Source organism: Micropterus salmoides, unplaced genomic scaffold (assembly GCF_014851395.1).
Source record: "Micropterus salmoides isolate LMB-PRFRI ecotype aquatic unplaced genomic scaffold, ASM1485139v1 Ms_hic_scaffold_8, whole genome shotgun sequence".
Lineage (NCBI taxonomy): Eukaryota > Metazoa > Chordata > Actinopteri > Centrarchiformes > Centrarchidae > Micropterus > Micropterus salmoides.
Genome location: NW_024044570.1, coordinates 3,522,522 through 3,542,389, shown reverse-complemented (window position 1 = coordinate 3,542,389; position 19,868 = coordinate 3,522,522). Strand labels below are relative to the sequence as shown.

General features: G+C 47.3%; 2 protein-coding genes across 3 annotated transcripts in view; one reads left to right on the top strand and one right to left on the bottom strand.

Annotated features, from left to right (window-relative positions):
* Positions 1-2,396, top strand: part of LOC119893165 (transcription initiation factor TFIID subunit 4-like) — a 35,053-nt gene extending 32,657 nt beyond the window's left edge. For both annotated transcript variants that reach the window (XM_038705138.1, XM_038705137.1), the window contains exon 15: positions 18-2,396. In XM_038705138.1, coding sequence (XP_038561066.1) covers positions 18-182 — 165 coding nt within the window. In that variant the 3' untranslated portion in view covers positions 183-2,396. The remainder of the gene's footprint in view (positions 1-17) is intronic.
* A 5-nt stretch (positions 2,397-2,401) lies between these two features.
* LOC119893169 (BTB/POZ domain-containing protein kctd15-like) lies at positions 2,402-12,406 on the bottom strand. The gene is made up of 5 exons (XM_038705143.1): positions 11,497-12,406; positions 8,969-9,144; positions 7,627-7,771; positions 3,464-3,766; positions 2,402-2,817 (listed from the first exon to the last, which is right to left on the bottom strand). Exons 1-5 carry the CDS (start codon positions 11,521-11,523, stop codon positions 2,656-2,658), a joined length of 813 nt encoding a protein of 270 aa, XP_038561071.1. The 5' UTR covers positions 11,524-12,406; the 3' UTR covers positions 2,402-2,655.
* Between the last annotated feature and the right edge of the window lie 7,462 nt (positions 12,407-19,868).

The window sequence follows — 19,868 nt, the reverse complement described above, 5'->3', positions numbered from 1 at the left end:
TCTCTCTCTCCCCTCAGGTGGCTTCAGGCTCGGGCGCCGGCTCCTCCCCGGCCGCCTCCTCCTCCCGCCAGCAGCTCCGTCAGCGGATCACACGAGTTAACCTCAGGGACTTCATCTTCTGCCTGGAGCAGGAGCGCTCCACGGCTCGCTCGCTCATGCTCTACAAGGCGCTACTGAAGTAAGGACGAGCTCCCCGCCCCCCGCAGACCACAAACCGGATCACACTTCAACCTCCAGTCCTCATATCCTCAAAGGTGTTTCATTGTCACGGATGGGGTCTTCAGTCCCCTCAGCACCCTGTAACCTGGACTCACCTGAACCCTCTTCCAGGTTTACATCTCGTCTTGCTGGTTCAGGTGCCCAGCTTCAGACCGCACGCTACGGTCCGGCTGTGTTAAAAGAAATCTCCGGTGGAAGCTAAGAAGCAACTGCAGCTTCCTCAGTGTTGGATTCTCCGAGCTCAGCAGAACCCGCTGATGGCTGCAGGTACAGAGGAGGTCAATCAGATTCTGGTGTCAGACAGCAGAACCAGAGAGCTCCGTTTTTATTCCTCACATTCTTCTCTCCTGTCCAAACCTGGCGCCCTCATTACCCACAATGCAACTCTGACAGTTGGGTGGAGGTCCAGTTGCAGTTTTGTTTTCACCCGAGGACATTCAGCAGACTTCACACGGATCCCTCTGAGACCCTGAGGGCGTCGGACTACTTTCAAACGTGTGCAGGAGAACTCCCCGAATCCTGGAGTCACCTGGAGACTCACGCTGAGACTCTTTAACAGTGCGCAGGTCTGAAACGAGGCCCTCTCGGTCAGAGTTTCCAGACGGCGTGCTGATCCTGACGCCTGACGCCGCGTCGACTCCAGCGCTGTACCTACAGAGGTGCCTTTCCCGTCTCATCTTTCCGACCATCTCCACGTAGACTGCCTGTCGTTTGTTGCCCTCAGCTGCCACTCAGGACGCCGGGCTCGTGGGCTCCTCGGTTTGTTTTTTAAAGTTTTCTGAGCACGCTCAGATGTGTGAGGTCTTACATTCAACCGTCACTTTTTCTTTTTAAGTTTTCCGCCGCTGCAGGGAGGGACTTATTAGTTTTATGATCGTTGTTGTCAGAGGGACGTCAGAACTGTGCCGCTGCGATGGTCGAATGAACGAAGACGAAACAGATCGTTTTAGACTGTGTGTGTGTGTGTGGGGGGGGGGGGGGTAATGATGCTGATGGCGGTGACGGCCGACAGACTTGAAGCAACAGTCCAACATTTAATGAATCATCTTCCTCTCTGAGTCACATGTTCAGCTCATGTTCAATATGCTTAGCTTAGCATAAAGAGTGGAAACGGGGGGAACAGTTAGCCTAGGTCAGCACAGATGAACACGTTTTATCCCATTTATAGTATGAAAACACGCTGTGGTCGTACTGGGGGAACGTACGACCACAGCGTGTCTCAGGTGTTGTGGAACGACTGATCAGAGAAGACGGCACAAAAACTAAATGTAGCTTTTAAACTTCAGTGTTTGTCCAGATGAAACCTCAGATTCAGAGCAGCTGGGTCCGTTCCCTTTTGGACGACGCCTGATTATCTGGACTGATATTCCATCTTGGATTTTGGAGGACATTATGATTTTTACATAATTCTCTCTGAAAAGCAAACGTAAACGACAGGACATCTCTGCAGCTCAGCAACATTTAGTTTTCACTCGCGTGCTGCTGTTTGAAAGCTGCTGAGCTTTTGAGGAATTGGTCCGCCCCAGGCTAGCTGTTTTATGCTAAGCTAAGCTAAGCTAAGCTAAGCGGCTGTAGCTTCATATGTGCAGACTGAGCATGTGACTCTGAGAGGAGATGTTGCTCTTCATCAGGGAGCTGGCTCTCCTGCAGACTCAACGCTCACTCAGGCTACGTTCAAGAAGGCTAACACCACACATCACATTCCTGCAGCGCTCCTCCTCCTACTCCCCCTTCCTCCCCCTCCTGCCCCCCTCCTTCTTCCCCTCCCTCTCCTCCTGCTCCTCCTTCTCCCCCTGCTCCTCCTGCCCCCCTCCTCGTCCTGCTCCCCCTCCTCCTGAAGATGCAGTTTGCTGTTGAAACTTTTTAAGGAGATCTTTTTTGGAAAGTGTGTACATTGAAGGTTTTTAACGCTTTACATGTCTTTTTTTTTTCTCCCCTCGTATCGGGCATTTGGTCTGTATAGTATCCACCTGCTAACTGAAGCTGAGGTGTGTGGGCTGTATGTGCAGGCGGTCTGCAGAGCGCCCACATACAGGATCACCTGTCGGAAGGACACAATTTTTGCGACTATTTATATTTCCTACATTCTGTATTCAACCTGACGCATTTCGGGCAATGCAATTTTACAGTTGTTTGTACCTTTGCAAAAAAAATGAAATAAAGAAAATGATAAAGAAGCAGCTTTGAGTTCATTACAGAGTTTAAAGGTGAAAACGAGACACAAAACTAACAGATACATAAACATGTTTTCAGAATGGTTTATAAAAGAGTTATGCGCCCGCAGCAAGCTGTTCATATCAAACCAGAGAGGATCAGAGTCTCTTCAGACTGAGAGGTCAAAGGTCAGCAGAGGTCAAAGGTCTGCCAGTCCCGACATGTGTCCTGAACGTCTTCGTCCTCCAGCTGGACTCAAAGACTGTCCGCAAAGGGTGGTGGTTAGTCCAGAGGTTCCTGTTTGATCCGGATCGGGGTGCTGGTGATGGACTGGCTGTGCCGCAGGTCGCGACACAGGACGTACTCGCTGAACTGGGACGAATCGACCCCCCCGCCGCAGGACGCCTTGATGCTGAAGCCCTTCTGAAACAGACGCTCCAGGACCTGCAGGCAGGCGGACGGACAGGGTTTCAGGTAACAGACTTTATTACACAGACCAGGTTCTGTTCTGGTGCAACAACTAAAGAACTGACAGCATCTACAGGTGCAGTAAAATAAACAGGTCTGATGTGAAACATTAAGAGGGGCCGCGAGAGTCAGTGGGGGCCCCGGGGTCCCGGGCCGTGTTGATGAGGTGGGAAGAAACTGTTCATGTGACCTGAACTGAGACTCAGTCAGCCGGTCCTGGTACATCTACGAGTCAAAGGTAGCTGGACTCTAAAGGGTCTAAAGGAGACCAGCTGGACTCTGGTCTAAAGTGGTCTAAAGGAGACCAGCTAGACTCTGGTCTAAAGTGGTCTAAAGGAGACCAGCTGGACTCTGGTCTAAAGTGGTCTAAAGGAGACCAGCTGGACTCTGGTCTAAAGTAGTCTAAAGGAGTCCAGCTAGACTCTGGTCTAAAGTGGTCTAAAGGAGACCAGCTGGACTCTGGTCTAAAGTAGTCTAAAGGAGACCAGCTGGTTTCTCTTTCACGCCTGCAGTTCACTTCATTTGATCCGGATCAAGAAAGAAAGATTCTGGTTCTGTTCTTGGCTGTTCTGGCTTCGCCTGTACGCAGAAGGAGCCCTGACCTGAGCAGGTGTGAGCTCACCTGGACAGAGTTGAGTCTGCAGTACCCGTTGAGGGGGAAGCGGATGACGTGGGTGGGGTCCTGGTTCCAGCCGGCGTTGAGAGAGTTACACATGACGTCTCCGGTCTCGGGGAAGACCTCCTCGATCAGAACCTTCTCTCCGCTCAGTGCGATCCTCTCGCCCAGGTCGGGCGTGACGCGAACCACCAGACACTCGCAGGGCGCCGCCCGCTGAGCCTCTCGCTCCGCCTGCCAGCGATCCAGCTCCCGCACCATCGGGGTCAGCTGGTAGAACCGAGCCTCCTCGTACAGCTGGGGGAAGTCCTGACGGGGACAGACGGGACAGATGGGACAGATGTAGTGACGTTCCAGAAACCAGAGACGGGAAAGACCAAGTTCAGGTCAGCAGTGAGCGACTGATCGATCTATCCTAATCTATAATGAGCCAAACTCCTTCATTTAATTGTTAATTTTAGATCTTTTAACTTTTGGACCATTTAAGGTTTTTCACTAGACTCGAGCTATTTAGATTTACAGAAGAACTACAAACATGGCGGCCGACCTGCAGTGTAGTTTAGCTGCCAGAACGCTGCAGGAAACGACAGCTGCTGAAGCTTATTCTGAAAAGTGAAACGTACAAAAGAATCTCAGAAGAATCTTTTGTGCTTTCAGATCATTGCGAAGGAAGGAAGGAAGGAAGGGGAGAGGGAAGGAGGGAAGGAGGAAAGGAAGAGGGAAGGAGAGAGGGAATGGGGAAGGGGAAAGGAAGAGGGAAGGGGAGAGGGAAGAGGGAAGGAGAGAGGGAAGGGGAAAGGAAGAGGGAAGGGGAGAGGGAAGAGGGAAGGGGAGAGGGAAGAGGGAAGGAAAGAGGGAAGGAGGGAAGGAAAGAGGGAAGGAGAGAGGGAATGGGGAAGGGGAAAGGAAGAGGGAAGGAGAGAGGGAAGGGGAAAGGAAGAGGGAAGGGGAGAGGGAAGAGGGAAGGAGAGAGGAAAGAGGGAAGGAGGGAAGGAAAGAGGGAAGGAGGGAAGGAAAGAGGGAAGGAGGGAAGGAGAGAGGGAATGGGGAAGGGAAGGGGGAAGGAGAGAGGGAAGAGGGAAGGGGAAGGAGAGGGGGAAGGAGAGAGGGAAGAGGGAAGGAGAGAGGGAAGAGGGAAGGAGAGAGGAAAGAGGGAAGGGGGAAGAGGGAAGGAGAGAGGAAAGAGGGAAGGGGGAAGAGGGAAGGGGAGAGGGAAGGAAAGAGGGAAGGAAAGAGGGAAGGAGGAAAGGAAGAGGGAAGGAGAGAGGGAAGGGGAAGGGGAAGGAGAGGGGAGAGGGAAGGAGAGAGGGAATGGGGAAGGGGGAAGGAGAGAGGGAAGGAGAGGGGGAAGGGGGAAGGAGAGAGGGAAGGGGGAAGGGGAAGGAGAGAGGGGAGAGGGAAGGAGAGAGGGAATGGGGAAGGGGAAAGGAAGAGGGAAGGAGAGAGGGAAGGAGAGAGGGAAGGGGGAAGGGGAAGGAGAGAGGGGAGAGGGAAGTAGAGAGGGAAGGGGGAAGTAGAGAGGGAAGAGGGAAGGAGAGAGGGAAGGGGAGAGGGAAGGGGAGAGGGAAGAGGGAAGAGGGAGAGGGAAGAGGGAAGGAGAGAGGGAAGGGGAGAGGGAAGGGGAGAGGGAAGAGGGAAGAGGGAGAGGGAAGGAGGGAAGGGGAGAGGGAAGGAGGGAAGGAAAGAGGGAAGGAAAGAGGGAAGGAGGAAAGGAAGAGGGAAGGAGAGAGGGAAGGGGAAGGGGAAGGAGAGAGGGGAGAGGGAAGGAGAGAGGGAATGGGGAAGGGGAAAGGAAGAGGGAAGGAGAGAGGGAAGGAGAGAGGGAATGGGGAAGGGGAAAGGAAGGGGGAAGGAGAGAGGGGAGAGGGAAGGAAAGAGGGAAGGGGAAGGGAAGGGGGAAGGAGAGAGGGAAGAGGGAAGGGAAGGGGGAAGGAGAGAGGGAAGAGGGAAGGGGAAGGAGAGGGGGAAGGAGAGAGGGAAGAGGGAAGGAGAGAGGGAAGGGGAAAGGAAGGGGGAAGGGGAAGGGGGAAGGAGAGGGGGAAGTGAAGGGGAAAGGAAGGGGGAAGGAGAGAGGGGGAAGTGAAGGGGGAAGGAGAGAGGGGAGGGGAGAGGGAAAGGGAAAGGAAGAGGGAAGGAGAGAGGGAAGGGGGAAGGAGGAAGGAGAGAGGGAAGGGCAAAGGGAAGAGGGAAGGAGAGAGGGAGGAGAAGGGGAAGGGCAAAGGGGGAGGGGGAAGGAGAGAGGGAAGAGGGAAGGAGAGAGGGAGGAGAAAGGGAAGGAGAGAGGGAGGGGAAGGAGGGGAGGGAAGGAGAGAGGAAGTGATGAAGGAAGGAAAGAAGGAGAGAGGAAGTGATGAAGGAAGGAAAGGCTCTGTTATTTCTGCTTCTGCTGATCTGAGTGCTTCTTCCTCCGCCGGTGAAACACAGTTTTTACTCCTCGCCGCTGCTGGCCCGGGGCGGCACGCTCCCCCCCCCCCCTCTCCGGCTGAGGGGTAGATGTGTTTTACAAAGAGGGGTTGTGTCTGCGGGGCGTTTTAGTCATCCTGAGCAGAATAACAGGCAGTGCTCGCTAACTACAGGCAGGGAGATGCAACACACTCACAGTGATTTAGGAAAACACACTGTAAGCGACTCTGCAGCCGCCGGCGCTGATTAAAGCGTCAGAATCACAGACCCGCTGCTGTTTGTTGAACTTAACGAGGAGAACGTCACGAAGGTCGACGACTTCTGTCCCTGCGGTTTTTATCCTGGTCCCTGTTTAACTGAGAGACGTTCCTGAACGACTCCCAGCTGTTTTATCACTGTGGTTCTGGTTTACTTGATGAAAGGTCAGTTAGCACATGTTGTCATGATAAAACCTTTCACATCATTAGATATCAAGAATTATCAGGATAAATGTCAAATCATTCAGTTTCTGCTCCTCACTGAAAGTTAATGTGGTTTAAACTTTTCTCTCTGCTCAGAACAAACCTATTAAATCTGTTTTCAACTATTGTGCAGCAGGAAAATTAAGTTAAATCTGTTTTCTTCAACAAAATAAATATCTTAACAGACAAACTAAGTACTGATTCGTGTAGTCCCAGAGCCAGGACTGAGCACAAGACCAGGTTCAGGTTTTACAGCTCTGTCATTTTGACACACTGCATCATAAAGTTAATGTATGGGAGGGACGTGCAGATGCAAGATCAGCAATAACTGTAAAATCCTTTTATTCTCAGAAAACTGGATTTGGAAAAAAATATTTTTCAACTACACAGAATGTTAGAGATCCTTGTAGCCAGATTTTAATTATATATTTCTTGTATATTTTGTTCTGTGGCTGAAAATCCATCTGTCCACTTATGGAGCTAAATCAGGGCCAAATGTTTTGCTAATTTGAAAGATGAAAAAAACTGTAAGAGAAAAATTACAACTTGTAATTGAACATTTAAGTTTTGGTCTTAAACTTGAAAAATAAAACCATGTAATCAAAATAAAAATAAGTGTTTAAGTGTTTTGTTTTCAGTTTAAATAAAATGTTGATTAAATTATGGAATTATTTTGAATAAATTATAAATTTTAATCTTTCACTTTTATAAATTTTGTTAATTGAGGACTAATTGTTTTAAGTTCCACTTTTTATGTTTTCAGAATCAAATTTTTTTTAGATAAGTTTTTTTTTTTTCAGTTTCAGACTTTTGGCCCTGATTTTGCGGAGGGGGCGTGGAATCATGAGTGACACCCCAACAAAGAAGGCAGAAGACTCATGTTGCCTTCAGGTCCTGTTGGTGATAACTGTGACTGATTGACTGTAAACAAACTGATGCCAGTGACAAAGCTCAATAAGCGGCGCCACTTTTGGACGTTTTGGCCAAATGGTGAATTCTATTTTGTATGTGTTTATTTAAAATGATGATATAATTTGGACTTGAAAACTTGTTGTTTATGTCTTTATTTTTTATCGTCCGCTAACAAACTACACCCGCATGTGAACGAACACGTTTCCCAGCATGCCTCAGGTGTTCTACTCCCTCTGCTCCGACAGCAGCTCTGCACATTCTTTAAGACTACAGCCGTTAACGCGGTCACACTTCAGTTAGCTGCACACTGTAGCTTCAGAGTGATGATGAGGTCGCCGGACGGATCCTGCGTTCCCAGGTGGATCGTTAGTGTCGTGTTTCCAGCTCGCTCACCTTGAAGTCTTCCGGCAGCAGCAGCTTGCAGGTGCGCAGGAAGCTGAGGATGTAGCGGAAGATGTCTCCGTCTCTGTCGATGAAGTAGTGCTGCTTCAGACTGTCCAGCACGATGGGCTCGGTGCCGTTGAACAGGCGACTGATCCTGCGGAGAGCAGAACAACAGGAAGTCACGCCACCGGGGAGCCTCGCTGCCGCCCCGGGTCACACGATCCTTCATCACTCTGTCCTTTATTCTGACCCACATTCACCGCCCTGCTGCCCCAAACACTCACTACAGCCCCACATGTAGATTCATCTGCCGCTGGAAGTTGTCCCCAGCTGCTCCGTTTCCTCCGGTCTGACGGAAAGTACGGCGAGCAGCCGTCTGAGGAAACGTTTGTCTGCTCAAACATGAAGATGAACGAGATGAGACGATTGATCGATTTACAGAAAACTGCTCTGACTGTTGGAGAATAATAAAATGGTTGATCGTGAATTAGATGAACGTTTCGCTCTGGGGACCTTTGACGGAGAATCTTTACACACCAGCCAATCGACTGACGGAGGAAATAATCAGCTGATTGATCCAGAAGGAAAAGAATCATGTTCACGTCATCAATTCTCTCCTCCTCCTTCATCCCTTCGTCCACTCTCTCCTCCTCCTTCATCCCTTCGTCCCCTCTCTCCCCCCTCCTAACCTCCTCGTCTCCTCCCTCCTTCTCCTCCTCCTTCATCCCTTTGTCCCCCTCCCTTCTCCCCTCCTCCTTCATCCCTTCGTCCACTCTCTCCTCCTCCTTCATCCCTTTGTCCCCTCCCTTCTCCCCTGTCTCCCTCCTCCTCTCTCCCCCCTCCTAACCTCCTCCCCTCCCGCCTCCTCCTCCCTCGTCCCTTCTCTCCTCCTCCTCCTGATCTGAGGTCAGCTGTGCTGAAACTTTGTTATTGTGTCAAATACTTTTATTTCTAGTCACTTTACTTGAAGTGCTTATATTTTACTTTTTACTTGTACTGCAGTACGTGTCAGAGGGAAAAACTGTAATTTTAACTTTTCAGATTATTAATACTAAATATAATCAACTAATAAATGCTAAAGTTTTTTATAAAGTGATTAAAAGTATCTCCACCCTCATCAGCTGCAACTTTAAAGTGATGAGCACATGAATCAATTCCTCCTGTAATATCTATAAATATGCACAATGAGTACTGTTGGTACTTTCAGCATATTTTAGTGCTTGTACGTTTATAAATTCTGAACGCAGGACTTTTACTCGTATTTCTACACTGTGGTACTGCTGGGAGTACTTCCAGGGTGATGTTCTGAAGTTTATGACCACCTGGTCACCTGAGGTCCCGGTGGACTTACCTAGACTCGGGGTATTTGGTGAGCGTCGCCAGGCTGCTGGTGTACATGTGCCCCCCCACGTCTATGTGGACCGGGGCGTTGGACTTGGTGAGCTGGGCGGCTGACGGGATGCCCTGGGCGGTCATGGGGGACACAGGTGAGCGGCTCAGAGACATCCTGGACATGCTCCGCCCCTCCTGTCACAGGTAACAAAGGTAAAAGTACTTCACATTCATGGAGCAGAATTCAGCCACTGTGCAGATCTGTGCCAGGGTTCAGGTCTGACGGGAGAACCCAACATGTTTCTGATGGTGACACCAGGAGCTGACACAAATACACAAATACTAGTACACATGAATGGAAAGAAGACTGGACTGGCAAAGTAGCCCAAAATCTCAAAACTGACCAGATGATAAAACCGTGTTTTTGCCGTGTCTTGCGTTAAGCTAGTGACAGAGCTCAGAGGGCCAAATACAATCACCTCAGTTTTGTTTTCATTAAGTTGAAGGAGGTTCCTCTAAATTGATCAAAGGTTCTTCAGAGAGTGGTGCTGTCAGGTGTAACTGGTGTGTAAAACTGTGAGTCATCTGCGTAACAGTGAATCAAAATATTGTCCTTCTCAAAGATGAAAAAGCATTTATAGCAGGAATAAGAGAGGGCCCAAGGTTGAGTCTTGAGGTACGCCACATTTAATAGAAGCAGGGAAACGCCAACAATTTCCCGTTTTAAAACTTGTTTCTCTCAGGTAGGACCTAAATCACTTTCAAGTTGTGCCCTGCACACAGACTTCTAGGCCTTTTAAAAGAAGATCATGGTCCATTGAGATCCAGACTAAAATGGCACCAGAACCAGAGTGGACAGAAAGGAAGATGTCAACACCGCGAGGAGAACGTGCAAACCCCTCACAGAGCGGGGTTTGATACCGGGACCACCGTGCTGTCCAATAGGTCAGAACACACCTGAGCTCTAACAACAACAAAATAAAAGGGTTCTATTGAAATCAACTTGGTTCTATAAAGTTCTCCCTCCAAAGCACCAATCAGTGTCAGAATGTAAACAGGAGGACCAATCAGCTTCTGGTTCCCCTCGCATCCCCTCCCTGCTTCAAACCACACCTCTGAGTGTTTGTGCTCAATTACAGATGAACTTCACCTTTAAACAAATGTGACACAGAAGAAGACTCTGAGGGTTCTGAGGCCGGACTTCGAGGTTTCAGGTCCGGCCTCCCTACATGAAACTGAGAATACTTGTGTACTTTTACAGCTGATACTTCATAAAGCTGACAGCTGATCACTGAACTGGACTTTTCCTTATAATGCAGTATTTGTATGTTGTTGTACTGGTACTCGTGTACAGCCTCCGTCAGGGGACAGGCAGGTCTCCAGACTGCAGGGGTGGAGTATTCATGGAGCAGCGGGGGATGGTGATGACCTGGGGGCTGCTGGGCTCAGTCTGGATTAATTGACCCCCCCCCCCGGTTTGTAAAGCAGAGCTCTGAAGCATGAAAGGTGAACAGGAGGCGGGCGGCAGCTTTCAGAGTCTCTGCCCCGCGGCCTGCACGCCGCCCCGGGCCGAACTGACAAACCCTGCTCCCCTCTCTCTCCGTCTCTGCTGCTACACCAGGGTCAGTGTTAAAACCACGGGAAATAACAGCGCGCCCTGCTGTCTGCAGCTCTCTGCTGGTCACAGGCTCAGACCCCGGAGGGGACACCAGAGTCACGCATAATAAAGGGAGAAACCTGAGGCTGCTGTCACTCAGTGTGACTAACTCTAAACCAGAGCTCAGTCCTTCCATCTGATGATTAATGTTTCAATTCAGGAAAAAAAAACTGGTGAGAATCACATAAAATGCAGATTTACAAAACGAACCAATAAGTCACGTGAACAGACGTTAAACAAATCGACTTTTAGATTTGACCTTTCGTTTAATTTCTCTGAAACCGTCTCATGTTCATTTTAATACCAATAAATGACCTGTTTCAATGGAGAAACCTGCTCCGAGTCTGCGCCGCTCTCGCTCGTGTGGGAACATCAACACGCGCCAGACTCCATTTAAAAACCTTCACATTTAATGCGGCCTCGCTGATCAGCACACCGACTCTGATTTAAGAGCTTTTACTGTAGTGCACGGCCTTTGGGTCAGTTCAGGACATAATATATCCATAAACTAAAAGCCAGTTTCGATCCTCGACCACAGAGTCACATGTTTCCGCCCGACAAGCCGACCTGATAAACACGGCAGGAGAAAGAGTAAAAGTTCACCTTTTGTGCAAATACATCCTGGTGTGGAACAATTCGTGTTGCCGAATTTAACACTGTGTCCCAGCATTACTGGAGGTTTAAAGCTCTGGTGTAGCGTTTCTATATGTGTTTCGATATAAACGGATCCTTAAAACTGCCACATTTTAAATGGAATTTGGTGGCTCTTTAGCAACAGCGCGTATCGGCTCTAGTCGAAACCGGAGTTTCGCGATTTTACATCGTGAGCTTGAAGATTTGAGCGTAAACCTGCCGGGAAGCTTCGGGCCTGTGAGTCAGCGGGTTCTTACCTGAGAGGACACCGACACAGAAGACATGGAGACCGGCGTGTGTCTGCTGCGTCCCGGGGTTGGAGGTCTGGTACCGGCTGCTCTTCACTGCGCGTCCTCGTCAGTCCGCCTCGCCGTCCTCCGGTGCGTGTGTGAGTGTCTGTCCGTGTCTCCGCCGAAAGAATAAAGAGGAGGGCTGAAAGAGAAGTGCTGCCCGGGGCCCTTCAGACCCCCCGGGGGCCAGGATTAGGATACAATAACGCGGGCGGTTTGTTGCGGTCTCTGCGCGCCGTGGACGGGAAGATGTGGGATGATTTATCCGAAGAATCTAAAAGCCACCAAACATGCGAACCTTCAGCAGAAGCCGTCCCGGTACCGTCCTCCTCCTCCGCGTTCTCCTCCCGACAGCTCCTCTGTTTCAGCAACATCAAACATCCCTCTGGCTCTGGAGCCAAATGACGTCTATCGTCATGCATTCTGCCCTTCCAGCCGCCCGCGGCCAAATGCGCCATTTCAATTATTGCGCACTGGTAGATGGAGATGTGCGCCGGCGGGCTGCGCACACAGACCCGTTTTCTTCTCCTCATCTCTCGTCTCAGTCCGGCCTGGCTCCGCGCTGCTGCTGCTGCTGATTCAGAAACCTGGAAAAAGGCTGAAATTCAGAGTTTTGGTGCGTTCGCGTGCAGCAGTCATCAGGAACCATTTTGTGATCCGGCGCGCGCCTTTACGCAGACAGCCGGGACGTGCTGCGTCCCTGCGGCTGCTGGCTGTCACCTTCAGACACTCATCAGTCCCTGTGCTCCGGAGGCCAGCACACTCCGCTCCTGTTTAACCCAGATAGGCTAATACCTGCTGGGACCGAGCGCATCAGTTAGAGCGGGAAGGAGGTCACCTGGTCAGGTGTCTGCCTCCTGCATCACTCTCCAACAAAAGTCCTTTATCTGGATCAGGTCCATCTGCAGGACCTGGACCTGTTTCATTCCTCCTACGCTATATGTACACATCTATACCCACTGAAGCAGTGACACTGACATTACATCACTTTTCCACCACCAGGTGGCGCTGTTACACTCAGAGGTTTATAACAACGGGGCCGTTTATAGAATCAAAGTTTCTATTTAAAAGAAAGAATGCTGTTATATTAACTTATGATCTATGTGTGTTTTATTTTAAGTCATTCACATTAACAGAGATATATATTAAAAAAACACACAACTACTGTACGTGGATATCACAGTACTACTGTTGGACTCTTTCATTAATACTTCCAGCGCCTGCACAGCTGCTATTCACACTCCCAACTCTTAGAAACAACGTTTCCGTCACCAAAACAGACATTTTCAGATCTAAAATGAACAATTAAATGAAGGAGTTTTCTTCATTATTTCACTGTAGGATCAACTGATGACCAGCTGCTCTGTCTGCCTTCATTAATATTATATAGAATATATATAATACAGTCCAACTAAAGCTTCTGAGGTGAATTAACAGGCTGTTCCAACGGGTTTACTGTAGAAATGTGGATCATTTCCTTCCACTGCTGCAGAAAAAACAGAGAAGGAAAAAACAAAGTTTAGGTCAGAACAACTGAGAAATAATGTGAATTTCAGAGTTTTCATGGATCAATAATAATAATAATAATAATAATAATGATAATAATAAATTCCTCCCCACCGGGAGTCGCGTGTTGTTAATTTTCCTAAAGTAAAAATGATTTCAGTTTTCTTTGAGCTGAAGGAATCTGGATCTGCACCAGCAGCTGCTCTCATCATCATCCTCCTAAATCAACCAATCATTGTGTCAGAAGCTCTGACCCGGTCAGGCGTGTTCATTTGTATGGAGGGTGAGTAAAACTGGGGGAGTAGCGCCCCCTCGTGGAGCCGCAGTATCAGTACCACCAGGAGAACTCGCTCATGTTAATGCGGCTCTGAGGGGACTAAAGGAAAGATCTCCTGAAAGATCAGCAGTATTTCATTTAGGCCCGACTTCACAACCTCTCATCTCACTGGATCATATCAAAGATTTAAATTTCCAGTTTTCAAATTAAAACATGCAACAGAAATACAGATGTAAATATTTTTTTTAAATGACTTGCCCATCCTGTTTATTCCATATTTGTATATTTCTATATGTTCATGTCTGGAACAAAGTCACCGAAGCACATAAAAACATTTCACCATCAAGAAAAAGAAAAGCTCAACATAATTTAGAGACAGAAAAAATAGAAATAGGGGAGAGCAGGGGCGAAAGTACCATTTTACAGAAAAACCTAATTTTAAAAGATTATGTGATTTATTTTTGCTGTGGTCAGTAACTCACAAGTGTGCTCTATCAATACCAGGTGGTATTTTGTACAAATGTAGAATGATGTATTTGCAAAAAATGTATAAGATTTTCATTTTATTTAGTAACAGTTTCATCAAATGTTTTAAAAGTAACCCAACCGTATACTTGTTCAAAATGTTTGTTATTGGCAATGGCAGTCCATTTTACATAACATTTCTTCAGCAATATGCTATGCAAATTTACGCACATAAAGCAGTAAATAAAATTGTTAGAGGGAGATTGTTTATGAACTTGACATGATTAAGATAAAATAAGACACTTTACTGATCCTGCACTGGGGATATTTGAATGTTGCAGCAGCTTCAGAGACAGTGGGAAATTAAACATAATTTAGAAAGAGATGAATTAAAGGTTCAGTGTGTAAGATTTAGTGACATCTAGTAGTGAGGGTTGCAATTACCCCCCCCCCCTTCCCAAGCGAGCAGTATAGCTACGGTGCCTGAGACAGGACAGATGTCATCTACGAGATAAAAGAGATTGACATTCAAGAAATTAGGTTTCTTTAGATAGATGTGTTAAGAAATTATATAAAACCAAATGTTTTTTTTTTTTGAATATTATTACTTTTTCATTAATAAACAACAGCCACATGAAGAAATGAAGAGCACCATGATGTCTCAGACTCCTGTAATACATTATTTTACATCTTGGGAGGGTTGGCTCATCTGGACTAACATACCAAAGTCATTGAAGAAATTCTTAAACACTATCACATCTAGTGCATCAAGTATGACCACTGACAGATACCAGGACAATGCAAGCCTCACTGTTTCTGCGCCACAGTCTTTTATAAACCACATAATACGTGAAGTTTACAAAGGCTTAGTCAGGTGAGGGTCAAGGCTCCTCTCACTTCGCTTAATTAGATAAGCATGCAAATATTACCAAAATGTGTTTCTGTTCTATTTCAAAACATTAAAAAAGACGAAGTTGTACTGACAGCCATAAATTCAGCTTGTGGTAAAACAGTGCAACGTTTTAATCGGCATTTAGCATGTGAAAGTACAAATTACATATTTGTGTGCACAGTGGGAAGCAATATCCAACAACAGTTTTTAATGCAAATTCGGAAAGTATTTCTTTTTGTTCACTTGATAGGCACACGGCCTTGTTATATATCACCATTAGCAGTAAAAAGAAATACATGTTTTCCACCAGGGCAGTAAAATGTGAAATTTAGCTGCTGATCTAAGCCAACATTACGGTTTTATTGCCAATTAATGTTACTGATCAGCTGATTGTCTCGCTATGTAACCGGCAAAGCCAAACCACAGGCTGGAGAATAAGTAGGCGCCATGAAATTAATCCATATTTCACACCACTGACAGGGGAAACAGCTCTCTGTGGTTATGGCCAGCTTCTAGCTCGTGCTAAATAACACATGTACTCCTTCAGTTGTCCAAATGTTAACTTCTCTTCTTACTTCTCATAAACCAGACGACTACTCAGAGACTGTACATTCCTATTATTATTAGTCCGTCTTCTTCTTTGTATGTATTTAATGTAGTGACGGGCGTCTACACTAGAGGTGATCGTCCGCCGTCTGCTGGAGCTGTATTACCCAGTCTCTTCAATCACTTTCAAGTGAAACAGCCTTCTGCATTTTATGGGTTGTATTGGCCATTTAAAGGTATTTTCAGAGGTAAAAAGTACTAGGCGAGCTATAATCTATCAAATATAACTCTTCTGAATGAAATTAACTAATTTCAGGGCAGAAATAACCTTTCAGTCAATAACAAAAGGCTTCAATCATTTTCTGGCAAGTAAAATACTGCATTTTATGAGTTGTATTGGCCATTTAAAGGTATTTTAACAGGTAAAAAAAAGAGTGGATTGGTTGGTAGGCCTACACAGCAAGTAAAATAATGCAGAGTCATAAGGATAAATGCAAAATTGTCTTCATTTTATATCTAAGTTGGCAGTAAGTCATGTTAATTAGGCTACAGCCCGTTTTCCAACTATAAACAAAGATATTAGACGTAGGCCTACCAAACATCAGCTTTCGGCACGACACCTGAATTACACAAGCAGAAGAAGAACGCTGTGATGACGAAATGTGCTCTGTAGCTGTTTGTTCGTTGACGGCTACTGTAGAAACATGACGAGAAAATACAACGAGCTCCACAGCAGGGGGTGCCCGCGGTTATGTAGATATGTGGATTTTATATGCATCGCGGGAGAGGGGCAGGGGCCGAGGGGGCAAGGAGGCCCCTTGCATCATACACATTTTACAATCCCATCACATTCACAAGTAAAATGCTATCTTTTCACTTTGGAAGTTGGGACTCAAAATTCACTGTGCCTTCGATAAGGATCGGACTCACGACATCTGGGCTGCAAAGCGGAACACTACCTCACCGAGCTACAGGGACAGACAGTTTGGAAGTCTCAAATGTTCCACGTGGTCTGTGTTTGGGTCTGAACATTTAGTGTGTGAATGTTTTGGCTCTCTGTTCACATGTGGACTGGCCACATGTAATAAATCCCTAATAAATATCGGAGTTTATTGAATAGGATAAACCCATTGAGATGAACCACCTTGTTTTCGAGGGGGTCCTAATATACAATACAATAAAGAACAAAAGGACAAATCAAACACATTACAATAATCAGACAGACAATACTACAAATAACACCAACAACATCAACAACAAACAAAAAACACAAACCTGCTAGTTACCCTTTGGTTTACCCGCTAATTACCCGCTGGTTACTTGCTAGTTACCCGCTGGTTACTTGCTAGTTACCCGCTGGTTACAGGGTTCTTGCACCATTTTAAAAGTCAAATTTAATGCTTTTTAAGACCTTTTAAGACCTCAAGAAATATAAATTTAAGACCTCAAATTTTGAAACAATTTCTTTGATAGAAAAGAGACGCGCGTTTATCTCTTAATGAACAACGCAATGCCATATTTGGCAGTTTTATTTTCACCACAGGTAAAGGACTTTGCATATTCCGAATTGAGGAAGATAGAGGGAGTTTACACCTGGCATTAAAATGTATTTTGGGTGATCAGATTGTGATCGGGTAGCACTTGAACACATGAAAGTACAGGTGTAAATGCACCCGAGACGCATTGAGGACAGATTGTGATCAGATCAGCAAAACGACCTCTGGATGAGGTCAGGGACACCATGGCAGTCTTCTGCCAATAAAATCCAAAAGTCTGACATAAACATGAGCATAAACATGCTCAAACATTGTAGATTATTGATCTTGCTCATGTTTTTGGTGAACCGATCGTGTCCGTTTGTGAATGTGAATTACGGGGCAATATAACAATAATGTTAATTATCGTGACACAATCTTCCTCAATAACAATATACAAATGTTCAATAAATATTTGATTTAATTCATTTGAATCACAAACAAATTAGCACTTTCTTTTCTATTAAGATATTTATTTTGTTGTGGAAAAGGGACTGATTAATTAATTTTCTCATGCATATTTGTTGTTTTGAATGTTCTGCCTCAGCTCTGTGAAGTGATCCACTGTTTGATACCAGGCTGCTTTTTGGATCAAGTGTTTGTCTAGTTTCATTTTCACTTTCCGGCAGAGCTAATACACAAGCACACTACTAAAGAGAGGTAAATAATCCATGGAGGAAAACAAATCACAGTGAAAGACACACTTTAGAAAGTTATTTTAACCTGTAGTTATAGATAATTTTTTGGACCGGCGCAAATGAGGAGGACGTGATGTAGGTTACAGTTGTTTGAACTAGACAGAACAATAAGAACGATCTTCCTCCAACCACTTTAACTTGTGTCTACCAATCTTGGGAGGTTACCTGCTGGTTACCCGCTGGGTTACCCGCTGGGTTACCTGCAGTTTACCTGCAGGGTTACCCGCTGGTTACCTGCTGGTTACCCACTGGTTATCTGCAGTTTACCCGCTGGTTAACCGCTGGCTACCTGCAGGGTTACCCACTGGTTATCTGCAGTTTACCTGCTGGTTACCTGCAGTTTACCCGCTGGGTTACCCGCTGGGTTACCTGCAGTTTACCCGCTGGGTTACCCGCTGGTTACCTGCAGTTTACCTGCAGGGTTACCTGCTGGTTACCTGCAGTTTACCCGCTGGTTACCTGCAGTTTACCCGCTGGTTACCTGCAGTTTACCCGCTGGTTACCCGCTGGTTACCCGCTGGTTACCTGCAGTTTACCTGCAGGGTTACCCGCTGGTTACCTGCAGTTTACCCACTGGTTACCTGCAGTTTACCTGCAGGGTTACCCGCTGGTTACCTGCTGGTTACCCGCTGGTTACCTGCAGTTTACCTGCAGGGTTACCTGCTGGTTACCCGCTGGGTTACCTGCTGGTTACCCGCTGGTTATCTGCAGTTTACCTTCTGGTTACCTGCAGTTTACCCACTGGTTACCCGCTGGTTACCCACTGGTTACCCGCTGGGTTACCCGCTGGTTACCCACTGGTTACCCGCTGGGTTACCCGCTGGTTACCTGCAGTTTACCTGCAGGGTTACCCGCTGGTTACCTGCTGGTTACCCGCTGGTTACCCGCTGGTTACCCGCTGGTTACCCACTGGTTATCTGCAGTTTACCTTCTGGTTACCTGCAGTTTACCCACTGGTTACCCGCTGGTTACCTGCAGTTTACCCGCTGGTTACCTGCAGTTTACCCGCTGGTTACCTGCTGGTTACCCACTGGTTACCCGCTGGGTTACCCGCTGGTTACCCACTGGTTACCCGCTGGGTTACCCGCTGGTTACCCACTGGTTACCCGCTGGGTTACCCGCTGGTTACCTGCAGTTTACCTGCAGGGTTACCCGCTGGTTACCTGCTGGTTACCCGCTGGTTACCCGCTGGTTACCCGCTGGTTACCCACTGGTTATCTGCAGTTTACCTTCTGGTTACCTGCAGTTTACCCACTGGTTACCCGCTGGTTACCTGCAGTTTACCCGCTGGTTACCTGCAGTTTACCCGCTGGTTACCTGCTGGTTACCTGCAGTTTACCCACTGGCTACCCGCTGGTTACCTGCAGTTTACCTGCAGTGTTACCTGCAGTTTACCTGCAGGGTTACCCGCTGGTTACCTGCAGTTTACCCGCTGGTTACCTGCAGTTTACCCGCTGGTTACCTGCAGTTTACCCGCTGGGTTACCCGCTGGTTACCTGCAGTTTACCTGCAGGGTTACCCGCTGGTTACCTGCAGGGTTACCCGCTGGTTACCTGCAGTTTACCTGCAGGGTTACCCGCTGGTTACCCGCTGGTTACCTGCAGTTTACCTGCAGGGTTACCTGCTGGTTACCCGCTGGGTTACCTGCTGGTTACCCGCTGGTTATCTGCAGTTTACCTTCTGGTTACCTGCAGTTTACCCACTGGTTACCCGCTGGTTACCCACTGGTTACCCGCTGGGTTACCCGCTGGTTACCCACTGGTTACCCGCTGGGTTACCCGCTGGTTACCTGCAGTTTACCTGCAGGGTTACCCGCTGGTTACCTGCTGGTTACCCGCTGGTTACCTGCTGGTTACCCGCTGGTTACCCACTGGTTATCTGCAGTTTACCTTCTGGTTACCTGCAGTTTACCCACTGGTTACCCGCTGGTTACCCACTGGTTACCCGCTGGGTTACCCGCTGGTTACCCACTGGTTACCCGCTGGGTTACCCGCTGGGTTACCTGCAGGTTACCTGCAGGTTACCCGCAGTTTACCTGCTGGTTACCTGTGCAACAGGTGCAAACCGACACGTCGCTGCACACAGACGTGTGCTCCCGCCATTATTACGTGGTCCAATGAGAGGAGAGGAACACACTTCTTCTTCGTTATCTGGAGTAATAAAGACACTTTGTACAAAAATAGATACGTTTTATCTCTTGCGGTTTAAAAATGGGATTAACTAAGAACTGACTCACCTGAAGATCGCATCGTCGTTCTTGATGCCATTTTTAACAAATGTTCATTTCACAGAAGAAACACAGTTTTTATCTTTTTTATAGAAGAAATCGATTCAGAGAATGAGGAACGTTTTGGACTGAACTGTAGCAGCAAAATGCTTTAGGTCTTCTGGTATTTTTAACTATTTAAAACAGGTAAAGT

What these genes read in the sequence shown, in the direction of transcription:
- LOC119893169 (XM_038705143.1), bottom strand. Translation starts at nt 11,523, where the DNA reads ATGTCTTCTGTGTCGGTGTCCTCTCAG. An exon ending in TGCTGCCGGAAGACTTCAAG is followed by an intron (nt 3,767 to 7,626) that starts GTGAGCGAGCTG and finishes TGTCCCCGTCAG; the next exon opens with GACTTCCCCCAGCTGTACGA. An exon ending in GCAGACTCAACTCTGTCCAG is followed by an intron (nt 2,818 to 3,463) that starts GTGAGCTCACAC and finishes GCCTGCCTGCAG; the next exon opens with GTCCTGGAGCGTCTGTTTCA.